We start from the raw sequence: 27295 nt of genomic DNA on the forward strand, positions 1-27295 counted from the left end.
ACGTAAGAGTAAAAAAACCAAGTTTAAGTTTACGATTTATATCTCATAACCATGAGATAAGACACTTATATGGAATTATGTATCAGACTGACTTGAATCACTTTATTTTTTTTTAAGACAGCACTTTTTTTTTAAGAAGATATTTATTTATTTGAGAGAGAGAGAGAGAGAGCACATGGGGGTGGGTCAGAGGGAGAAGCAGACTCCCCGCTGAGCAGGGAACCCGATGCGGGACTCCATCCCGGGACTCCAGGATCATGACCTGAGCCGAAGGCAGTCGCTTAACCAACTGAGCCACCCAGGCGCCCCTTGAATCACTTTATTTATTTATTTTTTTTAAAGATTTTTTTATTTATTTATTTGAGAGAGAGAGAATGAGAGATAGCACGAGAGGGAAGAGGGTCAGAGGGAGAAGCAGACTCCCCGCCGAGCAGGGAGCCCGATGCAGGACCCGATCCCAGGACTCCAGGATCATGACCTGAGCCGAAGGCAGTCGCTTAACCAACTGAGCCACCCAGGCACCCCCCTTGAATCACTTTATTAACAGCAAATTCTGTCTTCAGATTTGCTAGTATCCGATGAGCTAGAAGCCACAGAGACAAAGATTTGAAAGGCTAGCTCCCTTGCTTATTAACTATAATTTTAGTTAATAATCATGGTACCTCACCTTCTGGTGCCTCTTTCCTCAACTGTAAAATAATACTCGCCTCATTTATCTCACAGGGTTGATGTGAGAATCAACACACAACATATGTGAAAATGCTTTGGGAACAGCAAAACGTTTTATTGAGGAGACACCCTTACCATCAGCTTTCTTAGGATGGCTGTGTGTCGTCCTGGTCATTAGCTGCCATCTGCCCTTGGCCTTCCTCCTTGCTCATGGGGTTGTCTCTCAAGCATCTACCTTTGCACCATAATGAAGCTTAAAAAGTTATGTAGACCTGAACACATAGCCAATTCTCTCAGCTCCTAAAGGAAGAGGCTGTTTCTTCATTTTGCTTGAGACCCCTTATCACCAAGCACTGGGAGGAAGAAGGGACAGTAGTGACAAAGCTTATTTCCTCCTGGTAGTTAATTCATTTTATCATTAAAAAAAGGGTCTTAGGATTTTTCTTTGTTCAAAGCACCGGGTCAGGCTCAGTGGGATGCAGCATGGTGCATCTAAAATAATCTCAGCTTTGGAAGCTGACAGACTTTGAGTTCAAATCCAGGCTTGGCCATTTACTTAGCTATGCAGACTTGGCAAGTTAACGCTCACTCTGAGCTTTAAGTTCCTCTTCTGTATTGGGGGCCTTACCTATATCTTGCAGCGATATTGAACAGATTATGAATGCCTGTGAGTGACTGGCACATAGTGAGTGCAGAGGAGATGACAGATATGCAGCAAGGACCGTCTTCAAGCTCCAAGCATGGTAATAGGAGTTGTGGACGCTGACACAGGATGGCCAACAGAAAGGTGCAGGGGACGGGGGGCATCTTCAAAAGATAGTGGGGGTTGTGTTCTGGCCTTACGCAAGCAGCTGCTGAAGGATCACTGTGAAAGGGGCTTCAGAAAGCATTTCTGTTCAACCCTAGGATCTCTTCAGTTTCTAAAGTCATAAAAAAGAAATGGCCAACCTAAAGAGAAAAAAATTCTCTAAGTCCCAATACCCAAGGCTAAGATGAGGTAATGAAGTGTCTGTGCTGCAGTTATGCAAATGAAACAAATGACAGCAAGTGAGCAATCGCTTCTCAACTGTCACTATAAGTATCACTATAGGCTTACTGCGGTCTAGGTATGTTTTATTTTTCCTTTGGTAATTATCAAGATGGTGGGTGCTAAAAAGTACATTAGGAAACTCAATGGCTTCCAAATACGGAACCTGCTTGGGTTGAGACGTATTATTATGGAAATAGGTGAGTTTGCAGGCTGGTCATTTTGTGCTCTGAATTGCTTTAGAGATGAGAGCAGTGGGCTGAATTATCAATCAACTGAAATCTCCAAGTTCCAAGATTTCCTTCTGCCTGGGCTATGTGACCATGAGTAGGTCTTCAACATCCCCATACTCAGATTCTTTGAGTCAGGTTACTGACTCAATGGTCACCACCTCCTTATCAGGTAGTTATGTGTTAAACATTTTGAACTCCTGAGATCAGGGCCAATTGCTACTGGGATTGTATTTATTCATAACTAAGCAACTCTAAGTAGGTCAGGTGCAAGTGATCAAGGAGGAGAAAGGCAAATGTTATCAAGTCAAAATTAGCATACAATCTAAAATAAATCATATTCCTAAGTGTACAGTGTGGACCCCGGGGGGTCCTGTGAGGGAGAACAAAGGCCATCCCTTAGCTTTCCAGGTTTTTCATATCATGGTGTGAAAACCTACTAAATTCATAGAGTTCTGTAAAGACAAATATCCCTGAGATAAAGGAAATCTATCACTTGCTCAAGAGAAATGTTTTTAGATTCCTTTTTTTTTTTTAAGATTTTATTTATTTATTCATGAGAGACAGAGAGAGAGAGAGGCAGAGGGAGAAGCAGGCTCCCAAGGAGCAGGGAGCCTGATGCGGGACCTGATCCCAGGACTCCGGGATCATGACCTGAGCTGAAGGCAGACGCTTAACCATCTGAGCCACACAGGCGCCCTAGATTCCCTTTTTATAAAAAGTAATTTGACCTCTTCCCCCATCCCAAATCCCCGAGACTTTGAAAGGATAAAGGAACCAATCTGGAGCTTTTTCAAAGGATTTATTTGCTACAGAATTGCTTGGGCCCACCAACAAGATGAACTCAGGATTTCTGTGTTTAAAAGGATTTTGCTCACCGATTTATTTTTACAAGTGCTTCAACATTCAAAAAGTAATTCTTTTTGCCAGTATTTGGCATGTCTAGAAGAGGTTAGAAAAAGTTAGAATCTATAGAATTAGATGTCCAAAAATAGAAAAAAACCCAAACATTTTAAAATTCCTCATTTGGACAGGTCCTGAGTTGAAATCACATTCATCTGCAAGAAGAATTGTTTTAGGTCAGAAACACTGTGTTTTGTAACTTCCGATCCTGATCTTGGATTTGACTGGTGAGGACTCCAGGCACTGCATGAATGACAGGAGAGACGTCATTCAGTGGGCCAATTCTGGTATGTGTCCTACCTGGCTTGTAAAGGTTTATAAATATCTCTTAAACCCAAACCTCTGGTTCTCTGATGCCAACTGTCTTAATCTGATTCTCAATACTTTTTTAAACAAATAAACAAAAATTTTCCCTGCAAGATCACACATTTAAGTATTTGTTGCTTGTGGATAGATACAGAGAAACCAAGTATGGATGTGAATTAACAATTCAGCAATGGAGCTGTGAATCTCTGGATGGCTGCGTATGCTGCAAGAAAAGTCCCTCGCTGGCCCTGCACTTGCTGTGCACCAGAGCTGACCATCCTGGCAAGGTCAACCCGAAGAGGGTGTGAACCCCAGCAGCTGCTCGATGGGTTTAAACCGCCACTCATCTGCCTCTAGCTCTTCTACCAAACCGGCTAGTTTTTCCATCCGAGCAACTTGCTGATCTGTAAAGAGTCAAGGAGGCAATATATAATACAACATATTTCCCACGAGACAGTCACCAACCACCAACGTGATCATTGGTTTAAAAATAATTTCTAGAAGGGGGTGCCTGGCTGGCTCAGTGGGTTGAGTGTCCAACTCTTGGTTTTGGCTCAGGTCATGATCTCAGGGTCATGAGATCGAGCCCCACATTGAGCTCTGTGCTCAGCACAGAGTCTGCTTGAGATTCTTTCCCTCTCCCTCTGCCCGTCCCCCTGCTTGTGATCTCTAAAATAAATATATAAAAAAAATCTTAAAAAAAAGATAAACATCTAAAAAAAATTTCTAGAAGGATTTTTTCCTTCAATATTCAAGTGTTAGGGTCTTATTCTATGTTAGTCAAAAGATTAAATCTTAAAAAAAAAAAGTATGTTATCCTCCATGTCATAGGGATTTGTGTATTAATATCCTAGAGTTCCAGGTAATTGCAGCTTTTCCTCCCACATTATGCCATCAATGGAGAAATGGTCTGTGGGGGTACATAGTGCCCTGATGCATAAATGAAGGCCACAGAAAAGGTGCTACCAGGATCTTAGAGTGCAGACAGACCATAAGGTATTACATAAATACTTGAAGAATGAAGATGATGATGGTAACCAGTAGAGGACAACAACAAAAGGTTTCAGAAAGGGGAGGAAAAAGCAACACAAGAGGAGTAGGGAGCATTGACTCCTCTAGAAAACTAAACCTTCTTGACTTCAGATTTGAGCCTCAATGTAGACATTTTGTCTGGCTTAAGACCATAGGATGTTTTTGTCTGCAGGTAATTAATTAATTAATTAATTTTTAAAGATTTTATTTGACACAGAGAGAGACAGTGAGAGAGGGAACACAAGCAGGGGGAGTGGGAGAGGGAGAAGCAGGCTTCCCGCCGAGCAACGAGCCCGATGTGGGGCTCGATCTCAAAACCCCAGGATCATGACCCAAGCCGAAGACAGACGCTTAAGGACTGAGCTACCCAGGTGCCCCTGTCTGCAGGTAATTTAGAAAGTTCACTTAAACAGCTTTGTTGAGATTCAGGAGTTTTTGTCACAAAGTACACTGATCTTTCTGAATCGTCCTCCCCCCCCAACTTATTCTCACAGTTAGTACAAAACACTCATGTGCTTACCATGTTTCACCTGTTTAAGTGTAGATGCCACTTGATAACTGAAAACAGATTCGCAGAGGAATCTCTCAGAGCCATCTACAAACAGAAGAGGAAAAGTTTTAATGGGCTCTAAGGGTTTTATGGCTTCTGATAAACCATGTAAATGTGCCTATTCTTTTCCCTGCTTTCACATTCAGGGTCTGGTTTTCAGTGTTTACGAAGAGGGCTTCTGTTTCATTGAGAACGAACAGTGCTCTGTCTGCTTTAAAAACTACTTCTTCTATACCTAGAAAATTACAACAGTCCCTCTACTTGTCTCAGTTTAAAAATAATGTTTAAGAAAACAAAAATAAGAAACCTCAGTGTGATGTCCTGGTCAACATTTCTCCCCTCCTAACCTGACAGTTTCTTAATGTTCTCTCATTCCGCATGTCAGGCGAACACTGACATCAGACATATCTGGCCACATGGCCCCCGTGGTATCACAAAACAAAGGCCCATCAAAACTCTAAAAAGTAAAGCTGAGGGGGAAATAGCTGTTGTTGATTTTTAATATATCAAATTACATCACTATGACCATTGCAAAGCACTGCTGGGAAATCTTATTCTGTAAACGCAAATTGTAACCTTGATTTTCCAACTGAACCAAAACACTGCAATTTGCATGGCGATAAGAGTATGGTGCAATTTCAGAACCTAGCATTGTATTGGTGCCAAGAACTGGCAATAAGAAGATAGCTAATTCAGTCACAATAACACTGGGAAGTTGATTGTGAAACATAAGCTAGTTCATGTTCTTGTCAGACAAGGGCTGATATGGCAAAACATACCCCAAAAGACATAGAGCTCATATAGGAAAATGTGACTTTTAGAAGAGTAGCAGACACCATTTGGGGAAGGTGTCTTATTGCAAAAATCCTAAAACAAATGGAGGGAGAGGACACAGCTGTCTTTTTTTACATGGTAGTTTATGCCAGCACTACTAGGTGTCAAGCACTCACCCATCAATCATGCGTTGGCGTGTCAGCCAGCTATTAAGTGACAAGGAGCTAGGACTAACACATTCTGGCTTCATGCTGAGTTTCACACAAGGATGACCTTGTTTCTGAAGTCCTGGTTGTAGAAATAAAGGAAACCTCATTTGAAATGGAGTCAGGAGGCCAGAAGGGGGAGCACTCACACCCTCACACTTCTGGTCAATTGTAGACTCTAATAGGTAGAGGCAAATTTTGCTTTCCCAGGAAGAAGTCTATTATTTTGCTACCCTAGCATGATGAAGAAAGTTTTTTCTCCTTGCCAGACAATAGACCAGCCAATGAGAAACTGTCACAACTCAGCCAATGAAAAGCCGTTACACTTCACAAATGCCTAGTTTGTGCCAATGGGCTTTTTGTTTATAATATAGTCTCTCCCAACTCCCCACTTTCCTCTCCTTTGTTCTCTAGACTTGCCTGTGGTTTTGCCATTGCTTGCCTGTTCCCAGTTGCAATTCCTTGCTATTCCTGAATAAATCCATTTTTGCTGGTAAAATAACGTGAGTTATTTTTAGGATTAACATGGTGAGGGGTGCCTGGCTGGATCAGTTGGTAGAGCATGTGACTCTTGATCTTGGGGTCCTGAGTTCAAATTGATATTGGGCCTAAAGCTTACTTAAAAAAAAAAAAAAAAGAATGGTGGTGTGCCTGGGGAGCTCAGTTGGTTAAGTGTTCGACTCTTGATCTCAGTGTTTTGAGTTCAAGCCCTGCGTTGGGCTCCATGCTGGGCATGGAGCCTACTTAAAAGAAAAAAACAAAAAAGACTGGTGTGCATGGCTGGCTCAATTGGTGGAGCACGCAGCATGCAACTCTTGATCTTGGGGTTGTGAGTTCAAGCTCTACCTTGGGTGTACAGATTACTTAAAAATAAAAAATCTTAAAAAAAAGAGGGGTACCTAGATGGCTCAGTCGGTTAAGCATCTGCCTTTGGCTCAGGTCACGATCCCAGGGTCCTGGAATAGAGTCCCGCATTGGGCTCCTTGCTCAGCAGGGGAGCCTGCTTCTCCCTCTGCCTGCCAATCTCCCTGCTTGTGCTCTCTGACATATAAATAAAATCTTTTTTTTTTAAATTTTATTTGACAGAGAGAGACACAGCGAGAGAGGGAACACAAGCAGGGGGAGTGGGAGAGGGAGAAGCAGGCCTCCCACAGAGCAGGGAGCCCGACGTGGGGCTTGATCCCAGGACCCTGGGATCATGATCCGAGCCGAAGGCAGACGCCCAACGACTGAGCCACAGGTGCCCCTAAATAAATAAAATCTTAAAAAAAAAAAAAAAAGACTGACATGGTGAACAATAAAACCATAGATGTTGTATCCAAATGGCTTGAATATACAACTAAGAGAGCTTCTGCCCAATATTTTTTTTGGAAACACTATTTTTTTATTTTAGAGAGAGAGATAGAGAAAAACAGAGAGAGAGTGAACACAAGCAGGGGTAGTGACAGGCAGAGGGAGAAGCAGGCTCCCTGCTGAGCAAGGAGCCCAACATGGGACTCGATCCCAGGACCCTGGGATCATGACCCGAGCCAAAGGCAGACACTTAACCAACTGAGCCACCCAGGCGTCCTGTTTCTGTCCAATATTATATTCAAAATTGATGTAAAAAAGAAATGAAAATGTAATTATTTTCATATATATTGTGTATTAATGTATACATCGTATGTTATGTATTATTTCAAAATGTTATTTCACAAAGTGCTATACACCTTAGGAAGAGTGTTGTTATATTCTTTAAATTCAACCTCTTTTCTGTATATTGTACTATATGGTATATGATCCTATCTCCTCCTCCCTCCCCTATTCCTCTGGCCTGAATGGAAGTCATTTGTGAGCAGATCATCTAAACTGAGCAAAAAATTTTTATTTTCAATTAACTCAATATTATACTGACTGTCCAGTTTCTTTCTTTTTTTTTTTAAAGATTTATTTATTTATTTATTTGAGAGAGAGAGAATGAGAGATAGAGAGCATGAGAGGGGGGAGGGTCAGAGGGAGAAGCAGACTCCCTGCCGAGCAGGGAGCCCGATGTGGGACTCGATCCCGGGACTCCAGGATCATGACCTGAGCCGAAGGCAGTCGCTTAACCAACTGAGCCACCCAGGCGCCCAAGACTGTCCAGTTTCTTATGTAAATATGCCAGTGTTCATTATCCTATTCATACCCTTGCTTAAAGAGTGAAATTATAACTAAAGTTTTATTTTAGAAAGAATAAAGCATAAAGCATTAGAGCCCACCTCTCAGGTAGTTTGATCCCGAACTTTAGGATCTCACACAAGGCAGTAGGGATTATGGGCTGTAAGGATCAGGCCAAGATGTATCTGGAAGCTCCTATATAAGTCTTACCACCCATTTACATTTAATCACAGGTGTTATATTAGGATAAAATGCTTAAGTTATAACATTTGCATATTTCCCTTGGCAATGAACTTCAAAGCAAAGAGATGTAAGCTAATCTTTCATAAAGGTACCTGCATATCACTTTACCACTCTGTATGCCTATGGAACACACTTTTGCTGATGTGCAGCTCTGTATTAACCACAGAGTCCACTGCTTCTTAGTCACATCCTATTAGATGTGGTATTTGCACCAGTCTAAAGCCTGGAATTTCTCTAGAGAGGAGTCAGCCTGGGGCAATCTATCTTCTATTTCGAAATTGTAATCAAACCCTTTGTAACACACCAAGCAGCTTTCCTCTTAAGGGACAAGCAAAGGTTATTAAGTAGTGAAAAGTTCAGTAAATTGCCCAAATCTAACATCATGCCAACTCCAATAAATAGGATGCAATCAAATTCATTTAAGAGAATATTACTTCACAGCAGGAAATTAGACAATACCAGATAATTTATACTTTAGTAGCCTATGATATCACTAAAATTCAGCTACTTCTGGTCTGGAAGGCAGTCTCTAATTTGCTCACTAAACTGGGTAAGGACAATCTTAGCTAAGGGCAGGAAGAATGCTGAAAACTGCTGTACAGATCTTCGGTTTATGATGGGCTTATATCCTGATAAACCCATCCTAAGCTAAAAATGCCAAGTCGAAAATGCATTTAATACACCTAATCTCCTGAAGATCATAACTTAGCCCAGCCTACCTTAAATGTGCTTGGAACACTTACATTAGCCTACAGTTGGGAAAAATCACCTAACACAAAGCCTATCTTATAATAAAGTATCAAATATCTTATGTAAATTATTGAATACTGTACTGAAAGTGAAAACCAGGAATGGTTGTATGGGTACAGAAAGGTTGTGTTATCAGTTGTTTACTTTGGTGATTGGGTGGCTGAGAACTGTGGCTCCCTGCCCCTGCCCAGCATCCCGAGAGAGTACTGTACCAAATATCGCTAGCTCAGGAAAAGATAAAAATTCAAAACTCGAAGTATGCTTTCTACTAAATACATATGGCTTTTGCACCATGGTAAAGTCAAAAAATCCCAAGTCAAACCACCGGAGAGCTGGGGACTGTGTATACATTGCTTATGTGAGGTGTCTGTTAGAGACTGGATGCATGAGGAAGTTAAATCATAACGGTAAGTACATTATTTGGGTTTCTTATCCTTAGACTTACGAGGATGCAAGATCAAGTTGAACCTGTTAAGATTATAAACAGTATCCAACCTTGGCTCCTGATTGCTTTTCTTCCTTACTCTGAAAAGGCAACTTTTCCTACTGTTTTCATATTTGATTAAACTACTATAAGAAAAATGGTCAGGTACATGTGCATTAGATTAACTGTATAATAGCATCACCTATAAACATGGTAGAAGATGCTTCCAAATCTAACATCCTTATTTAACATTCTTGGTTTGACTAGGATAGTTCAGGGATTACCATCTCTAATTTTTCATAGTCTGTCCTTAAGTGTAAGTAGCTTTAAAATATAGCTAAAACCTTAAACCTAAAACTCTGCGCATTTTGAATTTAAACCTAATATAAACTCATCCTACAACAGAAAGCTAACACATTCCTCCATGAAGCATACTGGGATGGAATAAAAATGGACAGAAGTAAAACTTGTTACAATATCAACATTCAGATTAATCTCAGTAGCCTTTCTTCTTTAATGTTTCCAAGTAATCTGGTGTATACTGATACAGAATGCTTATAGTTTTGAGACTAAGGAGGTACCTCCTGTATTAAATTGCTCCTGTAGCTAGAATTTAAATGACTTCAATCTTAGAGTCCATTGTTAAACATTGATTCCTCTTCTGCTGCTAAGACTCATTAAGCAATCTAAGTACCTCCAACTTTTGATTTTTGCGGGTAACTTCCTTAATATCAGGTCTCTGCTGCATATAACTGAAGTCGTATTTTTAGTGCCATATATGGTAAACAAGGCCCCAATTGTTCACTACGTCGAGTCAGTGGTACTAACTCAAGTATTCAGCTAACACAACTGAAGAAAATGAAGAGGCAAAGACAGAAGTATGTACATCTCAGATGTACCACTAACTGCACTACCTGATTATCTACTTCACCAATTGTGATTTGAACCAATTCTAGAGAGGCTTGTGGTCCCAGTCTTCCCATGTGTCCCTGTCACGAGCGATTCTTCTGTTTGTCCCGGCTTAACCCAAAACTCTTTTCACCTGATATAAATGAATAAAGTTCACCCCAAAAAGCTGACACCTAACTATAATTTGTACTTTTTTTCAGAGATTTCCAGATTAAATATACTTACCAAAATGTGCAAGTTAAAGCAAAGAAGATCAATATACAACTAAGCACAAAAGTGCTAAAATCAGGTAGATTTTGAATCCTTAATAGGTTCTTTGCTGACTTTTTTCAAAGCATGACAGTTTAACGATTATGGACCAATCTTTCACGAGCATCCCCTGAATGTTAGTCAAAACATTCTGTGCTGCACCCTAGACCACTTCAGCAACTCTAAGATGGGTCAGAAATGTGCATTTTAAATAAGCTTCTCAGATGACTTTCATGCTCCCTATTAAGAGTTTATTGGTCTAGCTCCTATAGTGACATGTATCCAATGAATTTCGGGTATCAATGTAGTGTCATGCTTACAGCCTGTGCTCTGATCTTGGCCAGCCAGTTTGCAAATGTATGCTGAGTAAGATGGTGGATGATCTGATGCAAATCCAGCTCCAGTGCTAGAAAAACCACACAGCACTGTCCTGTAGTGGGCCAGGGGAGCCATCTTCACATACAAGAGTGGTATAATAGTTTTTATTTCCTCTTAGAACCTATTTGATGAGGTTAATCTATCAGTAGATTAGTTACATTAGAAAAAATACATCAAACCTACGCATCATAGGGAGGCAGACTGGTGCCAGGATAAAGCAAACTGGAGCAGGAAGTCAAGAGAATTCCTGGTTCTAGTGCTGACTTTGTCTTTAACATGGTCAAATCACTTTAACTTTTCTGGGTCTAAGTAAGTCTAGATGACTTCCTTGATTTCCAAAGCCTTTTTCAGCTCCAAAATTTTGATTCTGGAGAAAAATTTGTGTTTTGAACATAATATTTGAAATGGGGACAAGAGATGAAATGTGGAGCTGAAATCAGGGCAAACTCATCTCTAATCCACTTGATAGCTTCTTTACAATTAATATTCATTGCAGGTCAGAATCCAATTATTCAGCAAAAAGCAGCATGAGATCACCTTCTAACATCTCTCCAGCTCCTTTGGGGTAGGTGAAAAGGGCTTTCCGTGGTGGGGCAAGGTCTGAGACACTGAAACCAGATCCAGTGACAGAACTTCCACTGACCCCACCAGCTGAGGAGGATGATGAAGAGGCAGCCATTTCCTCTCTAGCAGAATTCTCACTTCACTACAGAGAAAAAAAAACAGCAATTGGCAAGTTTATGGAAGTGAGATTGACAACATTTCATTCTAGCTGCCATAAAAACCAGCATACAGTTTAGTAAAGAATTAGGTCCCCCTTTTTCTACCCTCTCTGTTCCCACAATCTTTTACTGATGCCTCAGACAAAAATGTTTCTCAGGATTTTAAGTGAAAATATGTTTATTATGTTTTTCTACTTAAAACACTACTTCCTATCATTAGCAAACTGTTTATATCGCTTGGGATCGGCTGTGGGTGATTTATGGGTTATGAAGGGGTGATACGGCAGTGCCAAGGCAGCAATTTGACTGAGGAAATAAATTATATGAGGATAAAACAACATGCCTCATAGGACAGTTTGTCTTGGCTATATCCTGACAAAGCCACACCAAAAAATTCACTTATAAAATTTTCCAAATAAAATTCCAGAATAACACTGTGTTCTGTTCCCAAGGAAAGGGAATTTAGTTAGGAAATACATATTTGTCCTTTCATTAAAAATGTTTTAAAAACTTTTTCATCCAACTGTAATACCCAAATTGATCACTTGGTGGCACCTCCAAACCAGAAGAAAATGGCTCATGAAATGATCTTCGAATTCATGGTTTATTACGAATATAGCAGCTGTGTTTAATCCTATGTCATATCAAAAAATCAAAAAGCCCAAATGCAAATGAGAAGATCTGTACTGAATACACGATTCCTTACAGAAGTTCAAAACAAAAATACTACCTTGGCCACTGAAGCTTATATTACACACTTACATAACATTCTAAGACGTTTATGTTTTCCAAAAAGAATGGTCTAGGGGCGCCTGGCTGGCTCAGTCGTTAAGCATCTGCCTTCGGCTCGGGTCATGATCCCAGGGTCCTGGGATTGAGTCCCACATCGGGCTTCTTGCTCAGTGGGGAGCCTGCTTCTCCCTCTCCCTCTACTGCTCCCCCTGCTTGTGCTCTCTCTCCCTCTCTCTGACAAATAAATAAATAAATATCTTAAAAAAAATAAAAAAAAATAAAAAGAATGGTCTAGCACTGTGCTAACAGAACTTTCTGCCATGATGGAGATGTTCTAACATTCTATTTCTGTGCTGTCCAATATGGTAGCCATTAAGCTCATGTGGCTATTAGTATGACTGAAGAACTGTGTTTTAATTAAATAGAATTTTTTAATTCTACATCTATATGGGGCTTGAACTCACAACCCCGAGATCAGGAGTCGCATGCTCCACCAACTGAACCGGCCAGGTGCCCTTGAAGAACTATATTTTAAATTTTATTTAATATTAACTGAAATTGAAATAGCTACATATGACCAGTGGTTACTGTACTGGATAGTACAGCTCTAATATTCAGACTAAAAGATGACTTTATATCGAATTGTATGCTTTAAGATGGCTAATAGTTAATTTTATGTTATGTGAATTTTAGCTCAATTAAAAAAAAAAAAAGAGGGACGCCTGGGTGGCTCAGTCAGTTAAGTGGCTGCCTTCGGCCCACGTCATGATCCCAGGGTCCTGGGATCGAGTCCCACATCGGGCTCCTTGCTCAGCAGGGAGCCTGTTTCTCCCTCTCTCTCCCTCTGCTTGTGCTCTCTCTGTCAAATAAATAAAATCTTTAAAAAAAAAAAAAAAGAAAAAGAAAAAAATGACTTTAAAAGGATTTAAAAAATGAATTTCCCTCTTTAATGGCCACCGAGAATTTTAGCTGATTTTTTTTCTCCTTTTGCTAGTTGCAAAATAAAGACATTTGTTACAAAAGTTGGAACTTATTTTTGAAAAAATAGAAAAAATGAGGGAATGCAATGCAGATACAAATCCTACATATACATAATCCAGTTTCCTAGCAAGAAAAATGATATACTGTGTATTTCTGAAATGCCGGCTGTTCTGTTTCCTTAATTTTGTGATGATGATTTAAGCCTGTCGGGGAAGTGGAGTTTAGTTTCCGATTTCATTATATGTCCATAAGTAATATGATTAAAACTGAAGTGGGATATGGGAACAGTAAGGCAACTGCTATAATTAGAATTTCAGCCTATTTAAAAATAGAAATTGATTAAGGACACTGTCAATCTTGCTATTAGATCACCTTTTCTTTTTTTCTGAGCTCTATAACTTCCAAATTGTATTCATATTCATAGAGACAACTTTTCAAGGCAGATTTATAGCCAATCCTCTGGGCAACACTAGCTTAAAATATACCTTGACAGGTTCCTAAATGCTCTTTTAAACAGAACTTAAGCAGTAATGGACCTGGTCTAAATTTCTAAGTGGATTCTTGTTGGGATTCAAAGTATACAGATGATTTAGCCATCTTTTGGACAGGTACTCAGTCTTATTTCCCATTAGTTCAGAGCAGAACATACTGTGAACTGTTTATATATCTCACCTAAGACTTTAAACTCTAATCTTTTTCCTACACCTTGATAAATGCTCTATTCAGTTGCAAATGCAAGGCATACTTTTATATTTTGAAATCAGTTGCTCAGCGGAGCTCCCTAGGGACTGCCAGAGTGAGGACAGCTTCAAAGGCTAGATACAGTGTGACTTCTAAACTGGGTATAATCAAAGGAATTCCCTTTCATCCCATTTTCTTTCAAACTCAGAACTACTATCATTTAATACACAAAACAGCCAGGGTTGGAAACTGGAGTGTGCATAATTAGCACAAAGCTACTTTTACATAAATAAGCAGTTTACTGCTGAGGTAGAATAATACACTTCAGTAATTTCTAGCTTTAAAGATTTAGGTTGAATTTTGCATGCTATCAGCAGATGGTAACAGGAGGTAAAGTGAAACTAACAATAAACACCGCTTTATGAAGGCAGGCACTCTGATCATGAGAACCAAACATAATGCTTGACCTATACTAAATAGTTGTTGATTTAAATAAATGTTTGCTACAAAATTCCTTAAAGGTCATCTAATCCAATCCCTCATGTTATAGATGACCAAACAAAACTGAGCTATAGAAACGTTAGCATACATGCTTGTGACATTCTTCAAGCAATGGTTTTATGGGCATATCATGTGCCATGTGAGAGGTAAAGCAGCATAGTGGTTAAAGTTCAGATTCTGAAGTTTATTGGTCTGGGTTGATGTCCTGGTCTTGCTATTTAGCTTGCTGTATGACTCTGGACAAATTACTTAACCTCTCTGTTCCTCTGTTGCCTCATCTCTAAAATGGGGATAATAATAGTATCTACCTCATAAAGGTATCACAAAGGTTAATATAACTAAAGCATTTAGAATAGTTACAGGCATAGTAAACAATATCAGCTATCCAAAATTAGTAATGGATATTTACTCCTCAATCTTTTTTTTCCCCTACGCAGATCCCAGTTTTTCATCAATAGTATGTCCCAACACACTCATGGGAAAAGTTTTAATTCTCTCCATTTGACAGAATCAGCAAGCTCCTAGAGGGAAAAGGATCTGCTCAGGAAGAGGGAAGATGCCCTCCATTAATGCACTTGTCACATTCATTTTCAGGTTCACGAGTTTAGGAAGAATTCTTTGATCTAGGAAAGGGGGAACAAGTTGTCTTTCTACCCTTGGGGCCTAGCACAGAACCTGGATTAGAACGTTTTCTGAATGAATGCGGAACAAATGATAGAACACAGGGCTAGTGGCTCAGCAAAGGTTATATGCGTGGGACAGAGAAGCGGGGTGTCATGAGGATTGGTCCATTATTGTTTTTTTTCCTTCCTCATTCTGCAGATTTACAGTATTAACACAACTCTCTCACACACTAGGCTGCTTAATGAATACATATTCATGGTGAAGTAGTCTGGGGTTTGGGCCTCTAAGGGAAGCCGAGTCTATTGGCAGTTGAGATCCCCACAGGAAAGCAATGCTACTTTGGGGGACACAGCATGGCTGTCTCCACAGTGACAGGATGAAAAACATTTCCTTCATGTACGACAGGGATGACCTTGTATTCATAAACACTACTTCTTACCGGATATATGCCTATTTTCTTAAAAAGAATCCTCCCTTTAGAAGTCTCCTTATGAAAAAGACACTGAAGGAAGTACCCTGGTGTAATGGCAATTACAAGCAATCATTTAATTCTATCATCAACAAATCGTTGCAGTTAAACAGCTGGACTACCACCCAAACGGAAGCGGCAGCTAAAACCAGGTGGGGTGGCTAGAAAGGGGCTGGAAAGGAGAGGGGAAGAACGCCAGAGGTTTCCAAACTAACTCCAAGGTACACTTCCTCCCCTTTCCCCGCTTGGACCCAAGGGGGCGACGCCTGGCGCCACCGTACTGCGCAGGCTCCAGCCCTCGACCCGCATGCGCACCCTCTTCGGCGCGGCCTGAGGAAATTTCCTTACACTCCCTCTGCAGCAGGCTCCAGTTTCTCCTCTTATCTTCTCCATTTTACTAGTCCCTGCAGGTAGGTTTCCAGGGATCAACTCCCTTCCACTAAGCTCCCGGGAGTCCCTGAGCCCTCGGCCACTTACCTCAGTGGATTTGGCACTTTCCCCTACGGCCCCGCCCCCAGGGCCAGCCGGAACGGCCGCGTTTACAACGACGAGGACGGCGGCGTGCGCATGCCCGCGCGGAGGGAACCTGCGCCGGCGGCGTGCGGGCTCCCCCGCGCTGGTGGGCGTGGCCAGGGCGGAGAAGGATGGAGGACGCGCTCCGACAGAGGACTTCCGGGTCATGCGCTGACCCGGCCTTACCGCGGTTTGCTTTCCGCCCCAGAGTTCCTCTTTCTTAACTCGACTTGGTGTGCTCGCTTTTTTGCTTGCTTTTATGATTCAGGGCTTCACCTTCCCCACGGCATTGCAGGCTTTCTGCTCTGCTCTCTCCCCAGACTACCACGAAGCAGGTTTAAATTGGTTATTCCCCCTTTTTTCGGACAGCTTCATAGCTGGGTGTCGTATGGGGAATTCGGCAGGTGAAGTTCGCTGTCTGAGGGTCCGACCTAAACATTAAAATCTGATTTTGTGAAGGGCCTTTTTTCTTTTGTGAGGTCCTGGGGGAATAGGCCACTAGAGTGTAATGTCATTAAATTGTTGCTAATTATGCCCGGCATTCAAGTCTGTTACTTTCTGTGTTGTTATTTCTCACAATGCAAAATCTCCTCTTGGTTCTGTAAGCAAATTGCAAATTAAAGTGACTTACTTGCTGAGGGTTGGATTGGGCCTTAGTGTATTTAATAAAGATTGGTCAGGTTTTTGGGAGGAACTCTAATTTTGGGCTTCCAAGACTGTGTTACCTATGTAGTAGGAAGATTGGTTGAACTTAACCACAGCTAGCCCATAAGGAACCTTTGTGTCCTTAATTCTCGATTCATTAAGTGGTGACTAGAAGGTTGGCTTTTCAGTGAATGATGTACATTTTTTTTTTTTTTTAGATTTTATTTATTTATTTGAGAGAGAGCGAGCACAAGCAGGGGGAGCAGCAGCAGAGGGAGAAGCAGGCTCTCCGCTGAGCAAGGAGCCAGATGCCAGACTCCATCCCAGGAGTCTGGGATCATGACTTGAGCCACCCAGGCATCCCATGATGTACATTTTTTGAGTAGTGGCCTATAGAAATGGATTCCTCCTCTCAGCAGTGTGTTGGTTTGAAGAACCATTTGGTTATGTCATATTTTAACTGTTTTGATGGGCAACTGGATCTAATTTTGAGGTATATATTTCTAGCACCTCTAAAAGTACTTAGGGGTTATTCCCCCCCGCCCCCAAGGATAAGTGTGCTAAACATTCCTAATCCTCTGAATTATCATGCTGGATTAAAAGGGTGATACCCTTAGCAAATGGTTAGTTAAACACAGAAGGTTTAACTTTGAGGTTAAAATAATAAAGAGACATCTATGCTTTCAAGTCATGGACAGGCTGTATAGAGAGGGCTGAGTTTCTTTTAATCACCTTTTCTTAGAGTGCTGAAATAGTTTACAAATTACTGTCTAGGGGCACCTGGCTGGCTCAGTCAGTGGTGCAGGCAACTCTTAATCTTGGGGTGGTGAGTTTGAACTTGATGTTGCTTGTAGAGATTACTTAAAAATAAAACTTTTGTGGGGTGCCTGGGTGGCTGTCGTTGGGCGTCTGCCTTCGGCTCAGGTCCTGATCCCAGGGTTCTGGGATCGAGCCCTCTGTGGGGCCTTCTGCTCCGCGGGAAGCCTGCTTCTCCCTCTCCCACTCCCCCTGCTTGTGTTCCCTCTCTTGCTGTGTCTCTATCAAATACATAAATAAAATCTTAAAAAAAATAAAATAAAACCTTTGGAAACAAAAACAAATTATTGTCTAGAGTGAGCCAGGAGTAGAGTGCTGTCGTGGAAGATACAGCAGTTGACTTAAAACAGCTTGCAGATAGGGAAATCCAATGGAAACAGTGCTGCTTTTGTTTAGGATGTGCTGTGAACTGATGTCCCGATTACATAATGATGCATAAAATAGAGATACGGTTTTCATTTCTGATTAAAACAAGGTAAGGTGATCATTTATTTTTCAGGATTTCACTAGAATATTGTTTGGAGAAAGTATCATGGAAGTTCTGCGCCCACAGCTTGTAAGAATTGGTGGACGGATTTACAGAAAAAATCCCATCCAAGAACAGACTTATCAACATGAAGAAGATGATGAAGACTTCTATCAAGGTAATCCTAGTTGCTCTTTGGTCAGATACCAGTACAATGTTCTCTCGCATTATAGAAGCATTGCTTTGTTTTGTTTCATAGTGTTTCTGTGTGAGCACTGAAATTTGAGATGTTTGGCCTCTAGCTCCATTTGTGTTGATGTCTAAGGGGACTGGTGATTTTCATTTTGACGAGGCATTCTCATTTGCACTTCCTAAATCATGTTTCATCTTTGTGCGGAGGCTTAAATGTAACACGGGGTAATTTTAGTAAACAATGTTAACCATGAATATTCTGTGACAAAATTAAGTTCATTTATCTGTAAAGTTGTGAAATAATATATATAAATTGTTGAAATAAATGAAATATGTATTTTGTCCAGTGCCCCAAGATATTAACTGTTAATACTGTTAATGTTATTTGTCTTTTCTTTGCACTCATATAGGCAGTTCCAAATATACAACTAACATAACTTTATTATTACATAGGGATAATTTTAAGAAGTAAGCTAAACAGTGGGGATGGATTATGAATATTTTCAAGCCGATTAACTTGGGCTTGGGCTTAATGCATAAATAAGTCCTTTCAGGTTCTCTGCTTCCTTTTCCTTTTGGTTTATAAGTTCTTCCATCACGCCCTAAGCCTTGGGGTTTGTCTTCCTTCTGTTTTTCCCCATTGTTTCCCTTCATCCTTGGGGACTTGACCTTCTTTACTTGACCCTCCTGTCTCTTTGCCTGGTGGAATGGAGTAAGTTCTCCTGCTACCATTCCTGTCTCATTCATTGAAGTAATTTTGTGTCTTAATACTAAAAACTGCATACTTGCACACTGTAAGAGGATGTTATGTGAATTACATCCTTATAAAAAAATAGAAAAAAATTTTTATTGTGTCTTAGCGTTTTGGGAGAAAACAGTTAAATAGTGGTATGTATATACTATCTTTCCAAGGTTGTTTTTTTTTTTTAAGGTTTTATTCATTTATTTGACAGAGAGAGAGACACAGCGAGAGAGGGAACACAAGCAGGGGGAGTAGGAGAGGGAGAAGCAGGCTTCCCGCTGAGCAGGGAGCCCGATGCGGGGCTCAAACCCAGGACTCCGGGATCATGACCTGAGCTGAAGGCAGACACCTAACGACTGAGCCACCCAGGCGCCCCTAGTTATGTGTTTTTTAATTTTCTTCTAAGAGCAGGTTGGAAGGACTGTCAGAGCAGTATTCTGCAATATAAAGTGTTGGGCTGTTTTGAGTGTGTGTGTATTTTTTTAAACCTTGAGCGTGATTGGCCGATGTGGAGAAGACTGTTGTCCACAGAGCAGCAGATGTGAGGAGGTGTTATGGTTTCTCTGCAGGCTTTGTGGAGTGTGCAGAGGAGCCCTGTGATGCCTACGAGGTGGTGCCGACCCAACAAGGTTTCCGGTGTACCGTGAAGGCCCCCAGTTTGCTCTACAAGTGAGTGAGGCTCCCCACTGCCCAGCTTCATGGGACACACTTCCAGGAAACTCAGCAGGAAGCTGACTCTTTTCCATACTTACTGAGTGCTTGATTACTAATGACAAAGCAATTTAGTGTTTTATGTCCTAGAATTTCTAAGGACTGATTATGGATCAATTTCACCATTCCAAATGTATCACCAAGTCCTGTTGATTTTGCCTCTTAAATATCTTTTGAATCTACCATTGGTCTTATTCTTTACTGAAAGACCAGCACCCTGCTGCATCTTCTGTGGATTGCTTCAAATAGCCTCCTTACTAGGCTGTCCACATTGATTATTGTTCTCCTCCCAATCAGTTCTTCACATTGAGGGTGGAATGATCTTTCTAAAAGGCAAATGTGATTATTTCCTCTGCTTCAATCTGTCAACATCTTTCCATTGAAGATGGAATTCTGCTCCATTGGAATGATGGAATCTTGAATGTGACTTAGGCAGCCCTGCATTTTTCAGTCACAACTCATACCACTCTTTTTCTGGTTTTGCACTTAAGCCTAGCTAGTTTTCTTCAGTTCCTGAAGTGTGCTTTGTTCCTTCCTGCCATAGAGCTTTGGCATACGCTATTTCCTTTGCCTTATAATCTCTCTTCCTTACCTAGTTATATTCTTCTTTCTTAGGGAAACTTGCTTTGACACCATCATCCCTTCCAACCACACTGACTACCATATGTTTTCATAATATCCTCTGCCTTTCCTTTGTACAATTTTTCGGCCATGTATTTACACTTATTTGCATATTATTGGATGTCTTCTTCACAAGATGGGAGACTTCTGGAAGGCAGGAATGTGTTCCATTAATCTCCAGTGTTTGTCAAAAACTGGTATGCTTTCTCCAAGGTTGTCATTATGAATTTGCTTGGAAACTTTTTGCTCACTTCAGTCGGTGCTTGCTTGCTTGCTTGCTCACATTCTGTTTCACCACTAACATGGTTAGCTTACCGTCTGCCTTCAACTCAGGTCATGATCTCCAGGTCCTGGGATCAGGCCCCAAGTCTTCCTCTCCCCCGATCATGCTCTCTTTCTTTATCTCTCTGTCTCAAATGAATAATAAAATCTTTAAAAAAAACCAAACATAGTTAGTTTATGTGGCTAACTGGCTTCTTTTAGGTTTACACCTCTGGAGATAGGCTGGTCTAGGAATTGTGTAAATTGTTTTTCTGTGTTGTACCAGGTTAATTAAGTGTTCAAGCTCCTCTGTGAAAGGAGATCTACAAATATAAAATCATATACCTTTAAGCTCCACGAAGCAAATAATTTTATTTTCACCGATCTTGAAAATATTCTGAAACACCTATTAAGGATGAAATTCTTCTCTTGGAATGTGGCCAGATGGGAAACCAAATGCCAAATCTGACAGCTCATTTTCCTTTAAGGTTCCAGTGACATTTTCTTCTAAGAAACAAGATTTTAGAAAGTCATGGTTCCGTTTCCTGATGAAATCCGTGTAACCGTTTTCCTTAATGTGTATATTTGCCACCACTAAGTTGTGTAAAAATTCCTTAGATGTTTGATTCCAATTTGATCTTCTGAATTCTATATATTTTAAGTATTCATTGTATTCTAGATGACTTGCATGTTAAATTAGGTATTGGTTCTGTTCAATTGTAATAGACAGTATTTTCTAGGAAGATTTCCTTCTTTTTTTTTTAAGATTTTATTTATTTATTTGACAGAGAGAGACACAGCGAGAGAGGGAACACAAGCAGGGGGAGTGGGAGAGGGAGAAGCAGGCTTCCTGCGGAGCAGGGAGCCGGATGTCGGGCTCGATCCCAGGACCCCGGGATTATGACCTGAGCCGAAGGCAGACGCTTAATGACTGAGCCTCCCAGGTGCCCCAGGAAGATTTCTTTCTTATTAATCATTTCCCTAGGTTCATTTGGATCAGGGAAGAAATTACTTGACCAAACTAATTTATAATGAAATCCTAATGGTTGTAATACCTGTCCATGTACTAGACGTTATACATTAGTTCTCGACATCAGGTGCACATTAGAATCACCTGGGGAACTTTTAAAACTCCCTATGCTTGGATGCACCCCAGACCAATTAAATCAGAATCTCTGGGAGCTGGACTGAGGCATCATTAGTCTTTGAAGCCCCCCAGGTGATTCAAGTGGGTAGCCAAGATTGAGAACTACTCAATCTGGTAGGAATTTCTACTTATATGTTTAATAAAGGAGTCACCTTTTCACGGTGTGTCTCATTATTGTAGGGAATGTTTTAGACTCCCCATGTAAACCTCTTTTGAATCTGGCTATGCTCTAAATTGGAAGGATGCCATTATGGGCTTAATGAGGATGGTATGGACCGTACTGAGCTACATGCCAGTCACTGGAAAGCCCTTTTATATATGATCACCTTTAATCCTCACAACTTTATTATACTTAGGTATTATTCACTCCATTTTTGAAAGTGAAGACATAGGTTTAGAGTGGTTAGATTAGTGGTTAGACTTGCCCAAGACTTGAGTCTAAAACTTCTTTAACCTCAACCACTTCCTTTTTAAAATGCCTAGACTATTAATAACACATTGAGCCAGCTACATTTGTTTGTGTGTGTTTTTAAAGATCTTATTTTTAAGTAATCTGTACACTCCAACGTGGGGCTTGAGTTCACAACCCCCAGATCAAGAGTTGCATGCTGTACGGACTGAGCCAGCGGGACACTCCAAGCCAGCTGCTTTTTGTAAGAGGCTTCTCTATTAGCCATATGCTAACCAACAGTAGCCTGAGTGAAAGTAGCCCTTATTGATAAGGCCTGGAAAGACAAAAGCCTGACAAAGTGGGTGCCAGCACAGAGTGCAACACAGGGAAAAACTACAGGGAGGTTGTGGCGTTTCATTCCTCTTCTAAACATCTTGTTTTCTGTTTTTTTTTTTTTTTTTTTTTTTAACCTGGCTTACTGCAGTAGATCTTAATGGAAATAATTGGGCTGGTTATTCCAGGTAAAAACAAATGCAGTTTTAGACCTAGTCACCCATATTGTTGGGCACTGTAATTGAAATCATAGAAGCTGAAATACTGTTGATGGGGAAGTTTTTTCTCTTTATAATCCTGTCTTTGAGACTTTAGTGCTTTATAGACTCTGAAACTTTTCTCCTGGTTCTAGTAGTCTCATTTACTTTAACACATATTGTTACTGTGGGTTCCAGAAGATAACCTTGGATTGTCAGAATTACTTATTCCAGGAGGCCCAGGCAATGAATGTAAAGGAGTCACTAGATGGTTGAAGCAGAGTAGATGAAACGGAGTAGGGAGTGATAGGGATTGTGATAAGCTCATGTTCCATTTTTAGGGACGAGAGTAAGCTCCAGCCCATTATTGCCATGGGTTGTCAGATCTTCTAATTTTTTCCAAAGAACCTGGAAATCTATATTTCAGGGAATGATAGGGATTGTGATAAGCTCATGTTCCATTTTTAGGGATGAAGAGTAAGCTCCAGTCCCTTATTGCCATGGGTTGTCAGATCTTCTAATTTTTCCAAAGAACCTGGAAATCTATATTTTTAGGTGAAATTTCCCAATTTTTAGGTGAAATCTCCTGAACAAAACATGTATGTGCTGAATTCAGCTTGAGGGTTACCTGTCTTCTCTTTTTGCTTTTGAAGCTATTCTGGATAATCTCTCCTAAATGGTGGATCCTTCTCTTTGCTAAGCTTTTTACCCTTATTTTATTAATCAAGGATAATTCTTTTACAATGAACTCCTAATATAGTTAATTTGCTCTCTAAAGGACAACGTTTTCTCCAAACTGGTTGCTAGAAGTGCCTTTTGAGACGATGCCAGCTTTCTTTTCAATGAACTGCAGACCCATGTTTTGAATCTAATATTGAAGAGCAAACAGGTGTTGGGCATGGGATGGTTATTTCTGTTTATTCATTAAATTGACCGGAGGGCGTCATTTTGCCCATGAGTGCAATGCAGCACATTCTATAAAGCTATACAGCTTGTAATTTCTCTACAAATATTAAGCCTTACTGAAGCACTTTTCTATAAGGGAGTATCTGTGGCCACATATGATTTAAACATGATGGAATTTTTTATTCTGGTACATTTGACTTAATGTCCTTCCATTAATTAATTTTTCTTTATATTATAGGCACATAGTTGGCAAAAGAGGGGACACTAGGAAGAAACTAGAAGTGGAAACCAAAACCTCTATTAGCATTCCTAAGCCTGGACAAGAAGGAGAAATTGGTGAGACTTGGTATATATAAGTTATATTTGCAATCACTTTTGCATGAGTATGGAATAGTGTGACCCAGTGGAGGTATTTAGTGACTGTAGTCTTTTTTTTTTTTTTTTTTTTAGTGTCCCTGGGTGGGATTGAATAGTGACTGTATTCTTTGTGGGGTTCTGTAGCAGTTGGCCTTTTTATGATATATCAGTATCAGTCTCCCAAATGAAGAAAGATGTAGTTATACAACCTTGTCTTGTTTGAGTATCTGGGCCTTCACTTTTTTACTTTACTGTGTACTGATGTTATAAAGCTTCCAGATTTTGTTGTGTATTAGGAGAATAATTTCATGCTTTACTAGCTTGAAATGGAGTTTGTGAATTGTTTCAAGCTAGAATTAGAGAAAACCAGCAGCAAATTTGCAATAAAGTTCAGCCCTTTCCAGAAGGGTTCTCTTGTTTTTACCTTGCTTTGTAGACTGGGAAGGATATTATAAAAGTATCAATTAAAATAACAACCTGAATCAAGTAACTGCTCAAGTGAGGAAAAAATAGTGCAGTATAAATCAAGTCAGAAAGGGTCTGTACCAAGCATCATTGTGAACCCAGGGCACAGGCTTGTGTTGTAAAATGGCTTTGAGTGAAGGGCACTGTAGGGACAAAATTTAACAACAACAACAAAAAAGGCAACTCATTCTAAAACTGTAGGACTTTTTCAAAGTCAAGTAAGTGCAGCAGCCTCCAATAATACATTTTTTATAAACACCCATAGGTTTTATTAAGTTTTAGGGGAAAAAAATTACTAGTGTTCTTCTCATTTTGTGCTCTGTAAGAACAATCATCACGACAGATACAATGCAGGTGAGTGTAGAGCAGTACTGCCCAAAAGGACTTCCTGTGATGATGGGAATGTTCTCTACTTCCACTGTCCAGTGCGGGAGTCACTAGCACGTGTGATCGTGAGTACTGGAAATGTGGCTAGTGTGACTGGGGAACTGAACTTTTAATTCCATTTCTTTCTAATTCATTTAACTGGTTGCATGTGGACTCCTGTGTTGGGCAGCAAATGCTAGAGTTTTCCCCAGCCCTTTGGTAGCATCAGCAGACACTAATATGAGAACTTTAATGACATTTTTTAAGGAATTTCAATAAAATATTCAGCTCTTTAGAATTACAGATAGAAAAGCCCAGGTCTTTCCTTAAGTTTTAAAGTTCAAGCTACAGGATACCTGGGTGCCTCAGTCAGTGAAGCGTCTGCCTTTGGCTCAGGTCATGATCTCAGGGTCCTGGGATTGAGCCCCATGTTGGGCTTCTGGCTCAGTGGAGAGTCTGCTTCTCCCTCTCCTTCTGCTCTCTGTCTCTGTCTCTCTCTCAAATAAATAAATAAAATCTTAAAAAAAAAAAAGTTCAAGCTACAAATATTGAAGTAATTTTATAATTGCAGTAAAGTTTATTTCATTATCTAGTTTTTTCCTGATTATAAATTAATAGATGCTTTCAAAAAAACACAAAAGCTTACAGAAATTATATGTGAGGTATAAAGGGAAGTCTTGTAATATGAACTGTAGACATAATCACTATTAACAGTTGAATATCTTCCTCATTTTTTCTATCCATATAGTAACTATAATAATTTTTATTTTATTTTATTAAAGATTTTATTTATTTATTTGACAGAGACACAGCGAAAGAGGGAACACAAGCAGAGGGAGTGGGAGAGGGAGAAGCAGGCTTCCCGCGGAGCATGGAGCCCGATGCAGGGCTCGATCCCAGGACCCTGGGATCATGACCTGAGCCGAAGGCAGATGCTTAACGACTGAGCCACTCAGGCGCCCCAATAATTTTTTATTTATTTTTAAATTTTTTTAAAAAGATTTTATTTATTTGACCAAGAGAGGGAACACAAGCAGGGGCGAGTGGGAGAGGGAGAAGCAGGCTTCCTGCGGAGCAGGGAGCCCGATGCGGGGCTTGATCCCAGGACCCCGGGATCACGACCTGAGCCGAAGGCAGACGCCCAACAACTGAGCCACCCAGGCTTATAACCAGGTGTCCCTATAATAATTTTTATTGCAGTAAAAATTGTAACATGCTATAAATGTGGAGATCTTGGCCATTTTTAAGATGCTGGAGTCATTCCAAAACATATCCAGAAAAGGGTAGGTGGGTTGTAAAGATTCCATTTTGACTTAGAAAGTACAAATATTTCAGTGTGAAACCCAGTGTGTCAAATCGTTAAAAGAATTCAGTGGAACTAATTTAATTGAAAAACAAGACGATAAATGGGCCTATTGGTCTTATAGGGAAGTAAAGTACAGCAAAATCAAATTTATTGGTTAGAGTGAATTGAGTTGTAATGTGAGACTAAGACAGGTTGTGGTATTTGCTGTCATTTATTCATTTTCTTTTGCTTCTCCCAAATTAGAGCTACTAAAGAAGGAAATGATGTAGTAGGTTTTAATTTGTCCTCTCAACAAGGATCTGGTCATCTAGTCTGTTTTGAAGACTCAGGTAATGGGATTTTGGAAGATGCTTTCAAAATGATATTGTTATTATAGTTAGAGAATTGGTTTTTATTTATTTATTTTTTAAAAGATTTTTATTTATTTATTCATGAGAGACAGAGAGAGAGAGAGAGAGGCAGAGGGAGAAGCAGGCTCCCAAGGAGTAGGGAGCCCAATGCGAGACTCGATCCCAGGACCCTGGGACCATGACCTGAGCTGAAGGCAGACGCTTAACCATCTGAGCCCCCCGGGCGCCCGAGAATTGGGTTTTAAAAGTTTAATGTCAGTGCCTTTAATTCTCTTTTTCCTATCTGTCCCTTGTTACAGTCCCTAGACCCTTGCCATGCAAATTCTGGTCTTCTCAGATATTAGTGTTTGTAGAATATTTCTAACATTGTATTTGCTTTTTAGTCATTAATTGATTACTTTGAATCTTTTCTGGAAATCAGGCTGAGCACCTTTCAGTGGGTGCCCTTTTCAGTTCACTGTGTTACAAAGATGAAACCACCATCTTAATGAAAAAGAATAGATTAAGCATTTTGTACAAGACTTTTACAGAAATAAAACATAAACATGAGTTTTGTTTTTTTTTTAAGATTTTATTTATTTAATTGACAGAGAGAGAGAGACAGCGAGAGAGGGAACACAAGCAGGGGGAGTGGGAGAGGGAGAAGCAGGGTTCCTGCCGAGCAGGGAGCCCGATGTGAGGCTCGATCCCAGGACCCTGGGATCATGACCTGGGCCGAAGGCAGATGCCTAACGACTGCCCCAAACATGAGTTTTAAGCTTCCTTCCCTTCTGCTCCTTTTCCATTTAGTTTTTCACCAAATTTTTGTTCTTTGGCAGAGATAATTTTTACTTTCCTTTAATTTTGTCCCAGTTTGCCTTCAAACCCTCCTTTATCAGCATTTCTCTAGCACAGTATTTGAGTACCTGTTACCGATACTTCCCTTCTCTGAGCATTGAGTCCTTTGGATTCTCTGAATATTCTGTCTGATAATATAAATGATGCCATTACAGAACACCATATGTCCACTTACAT

The 27295-nt window shown here is 40.3% G+C and overlaps 2 protein-coding genes across 5 annotated transcripts in view; one reads left to right on the forward strand and one right to left on the reverse strand.

The window, feature by feature from the left end:
- Positions 1-2709: 2709 nt before the first annotated feature.
- On the reverse strand, positions 2710-16125 carry ANAPC16 (anaphase promoting complex subunit 16). 2 transcript variants are annotated; one of them, XM_025850179.2, is made up of 4 exons: positions 15974-16123; positions 11324-11492; positions 4688-4762; positions 2710-3539 (listed from the first exon to the last, which is right to left on the reverse strand). In XM_025850179.2, exons 2-4 carry the CDS (start codon positions 11463-11465, stop codon positions 3424-3426), a joined length of 333 nt encoding a protein of 110 aa, XP_025705964.1. In that variant the 5' UTR covers positions 11466-11492; positions 15974-16123; the 3' UTR covers positions 2710-3423. The 2 variants fall into 2 exon arrangements, with proteins under 2 accessions (XP_025705964.1, XP_025705965.1); XM_025850180.2 differs by lacking the exon at positions 4688-4762 and having other exon boundaries at positions 15974-16125.
- Positions 15774-27295, forward strand: part of ASCC1 (activating signal cointegrator 1 complex subunit 1) — a 106313-nt gene continuing 94791 nt past the window's right edge. For 2 of the 3 annotated variants that reach the window (XM_025850173.2, XM_073878855.1), the window contains exons 1-4: positions 15774-15906; positions 17970-18114; positions 19440-19539; positions 23676-23773. In XM_025850173.2, coding sequence (XP_025705958.1) covers positions 18003-18114; positions 19440-19539; positions 23676-23773 — 310 coding nt within the window. In that variant the 5' untranslated portion in view covers positions 15774-15906; positions 17970-18002. Of the gene's footprint in view, positions 15907-16212; positions 16345-17969; positions 18115-19439; positions 19540-23675; positions 23774-27295 lie in introns of those variants that run through there. The other variant, XM_025850175.2, reaches the window with a different exon arrangement.

The sequence above is a fragment of the Callorhinus ursinus genome, unplaced genomic scaffold (assembly GCF_003265705.2).
Source record: "Callorhinus ursinus isolate GAN/ISIS: 27379988/994484 unplaced genomic scaffold, GSC_fseal_2.0 scaffold31, whole genome shotgun sequence".
NCBI classification, from domain to species: Eukaryota; Metazoa; Chordata; class Mammalia; order Carnivora; family Otariidae; genus Callorhinus; species Callorhinus ursinus.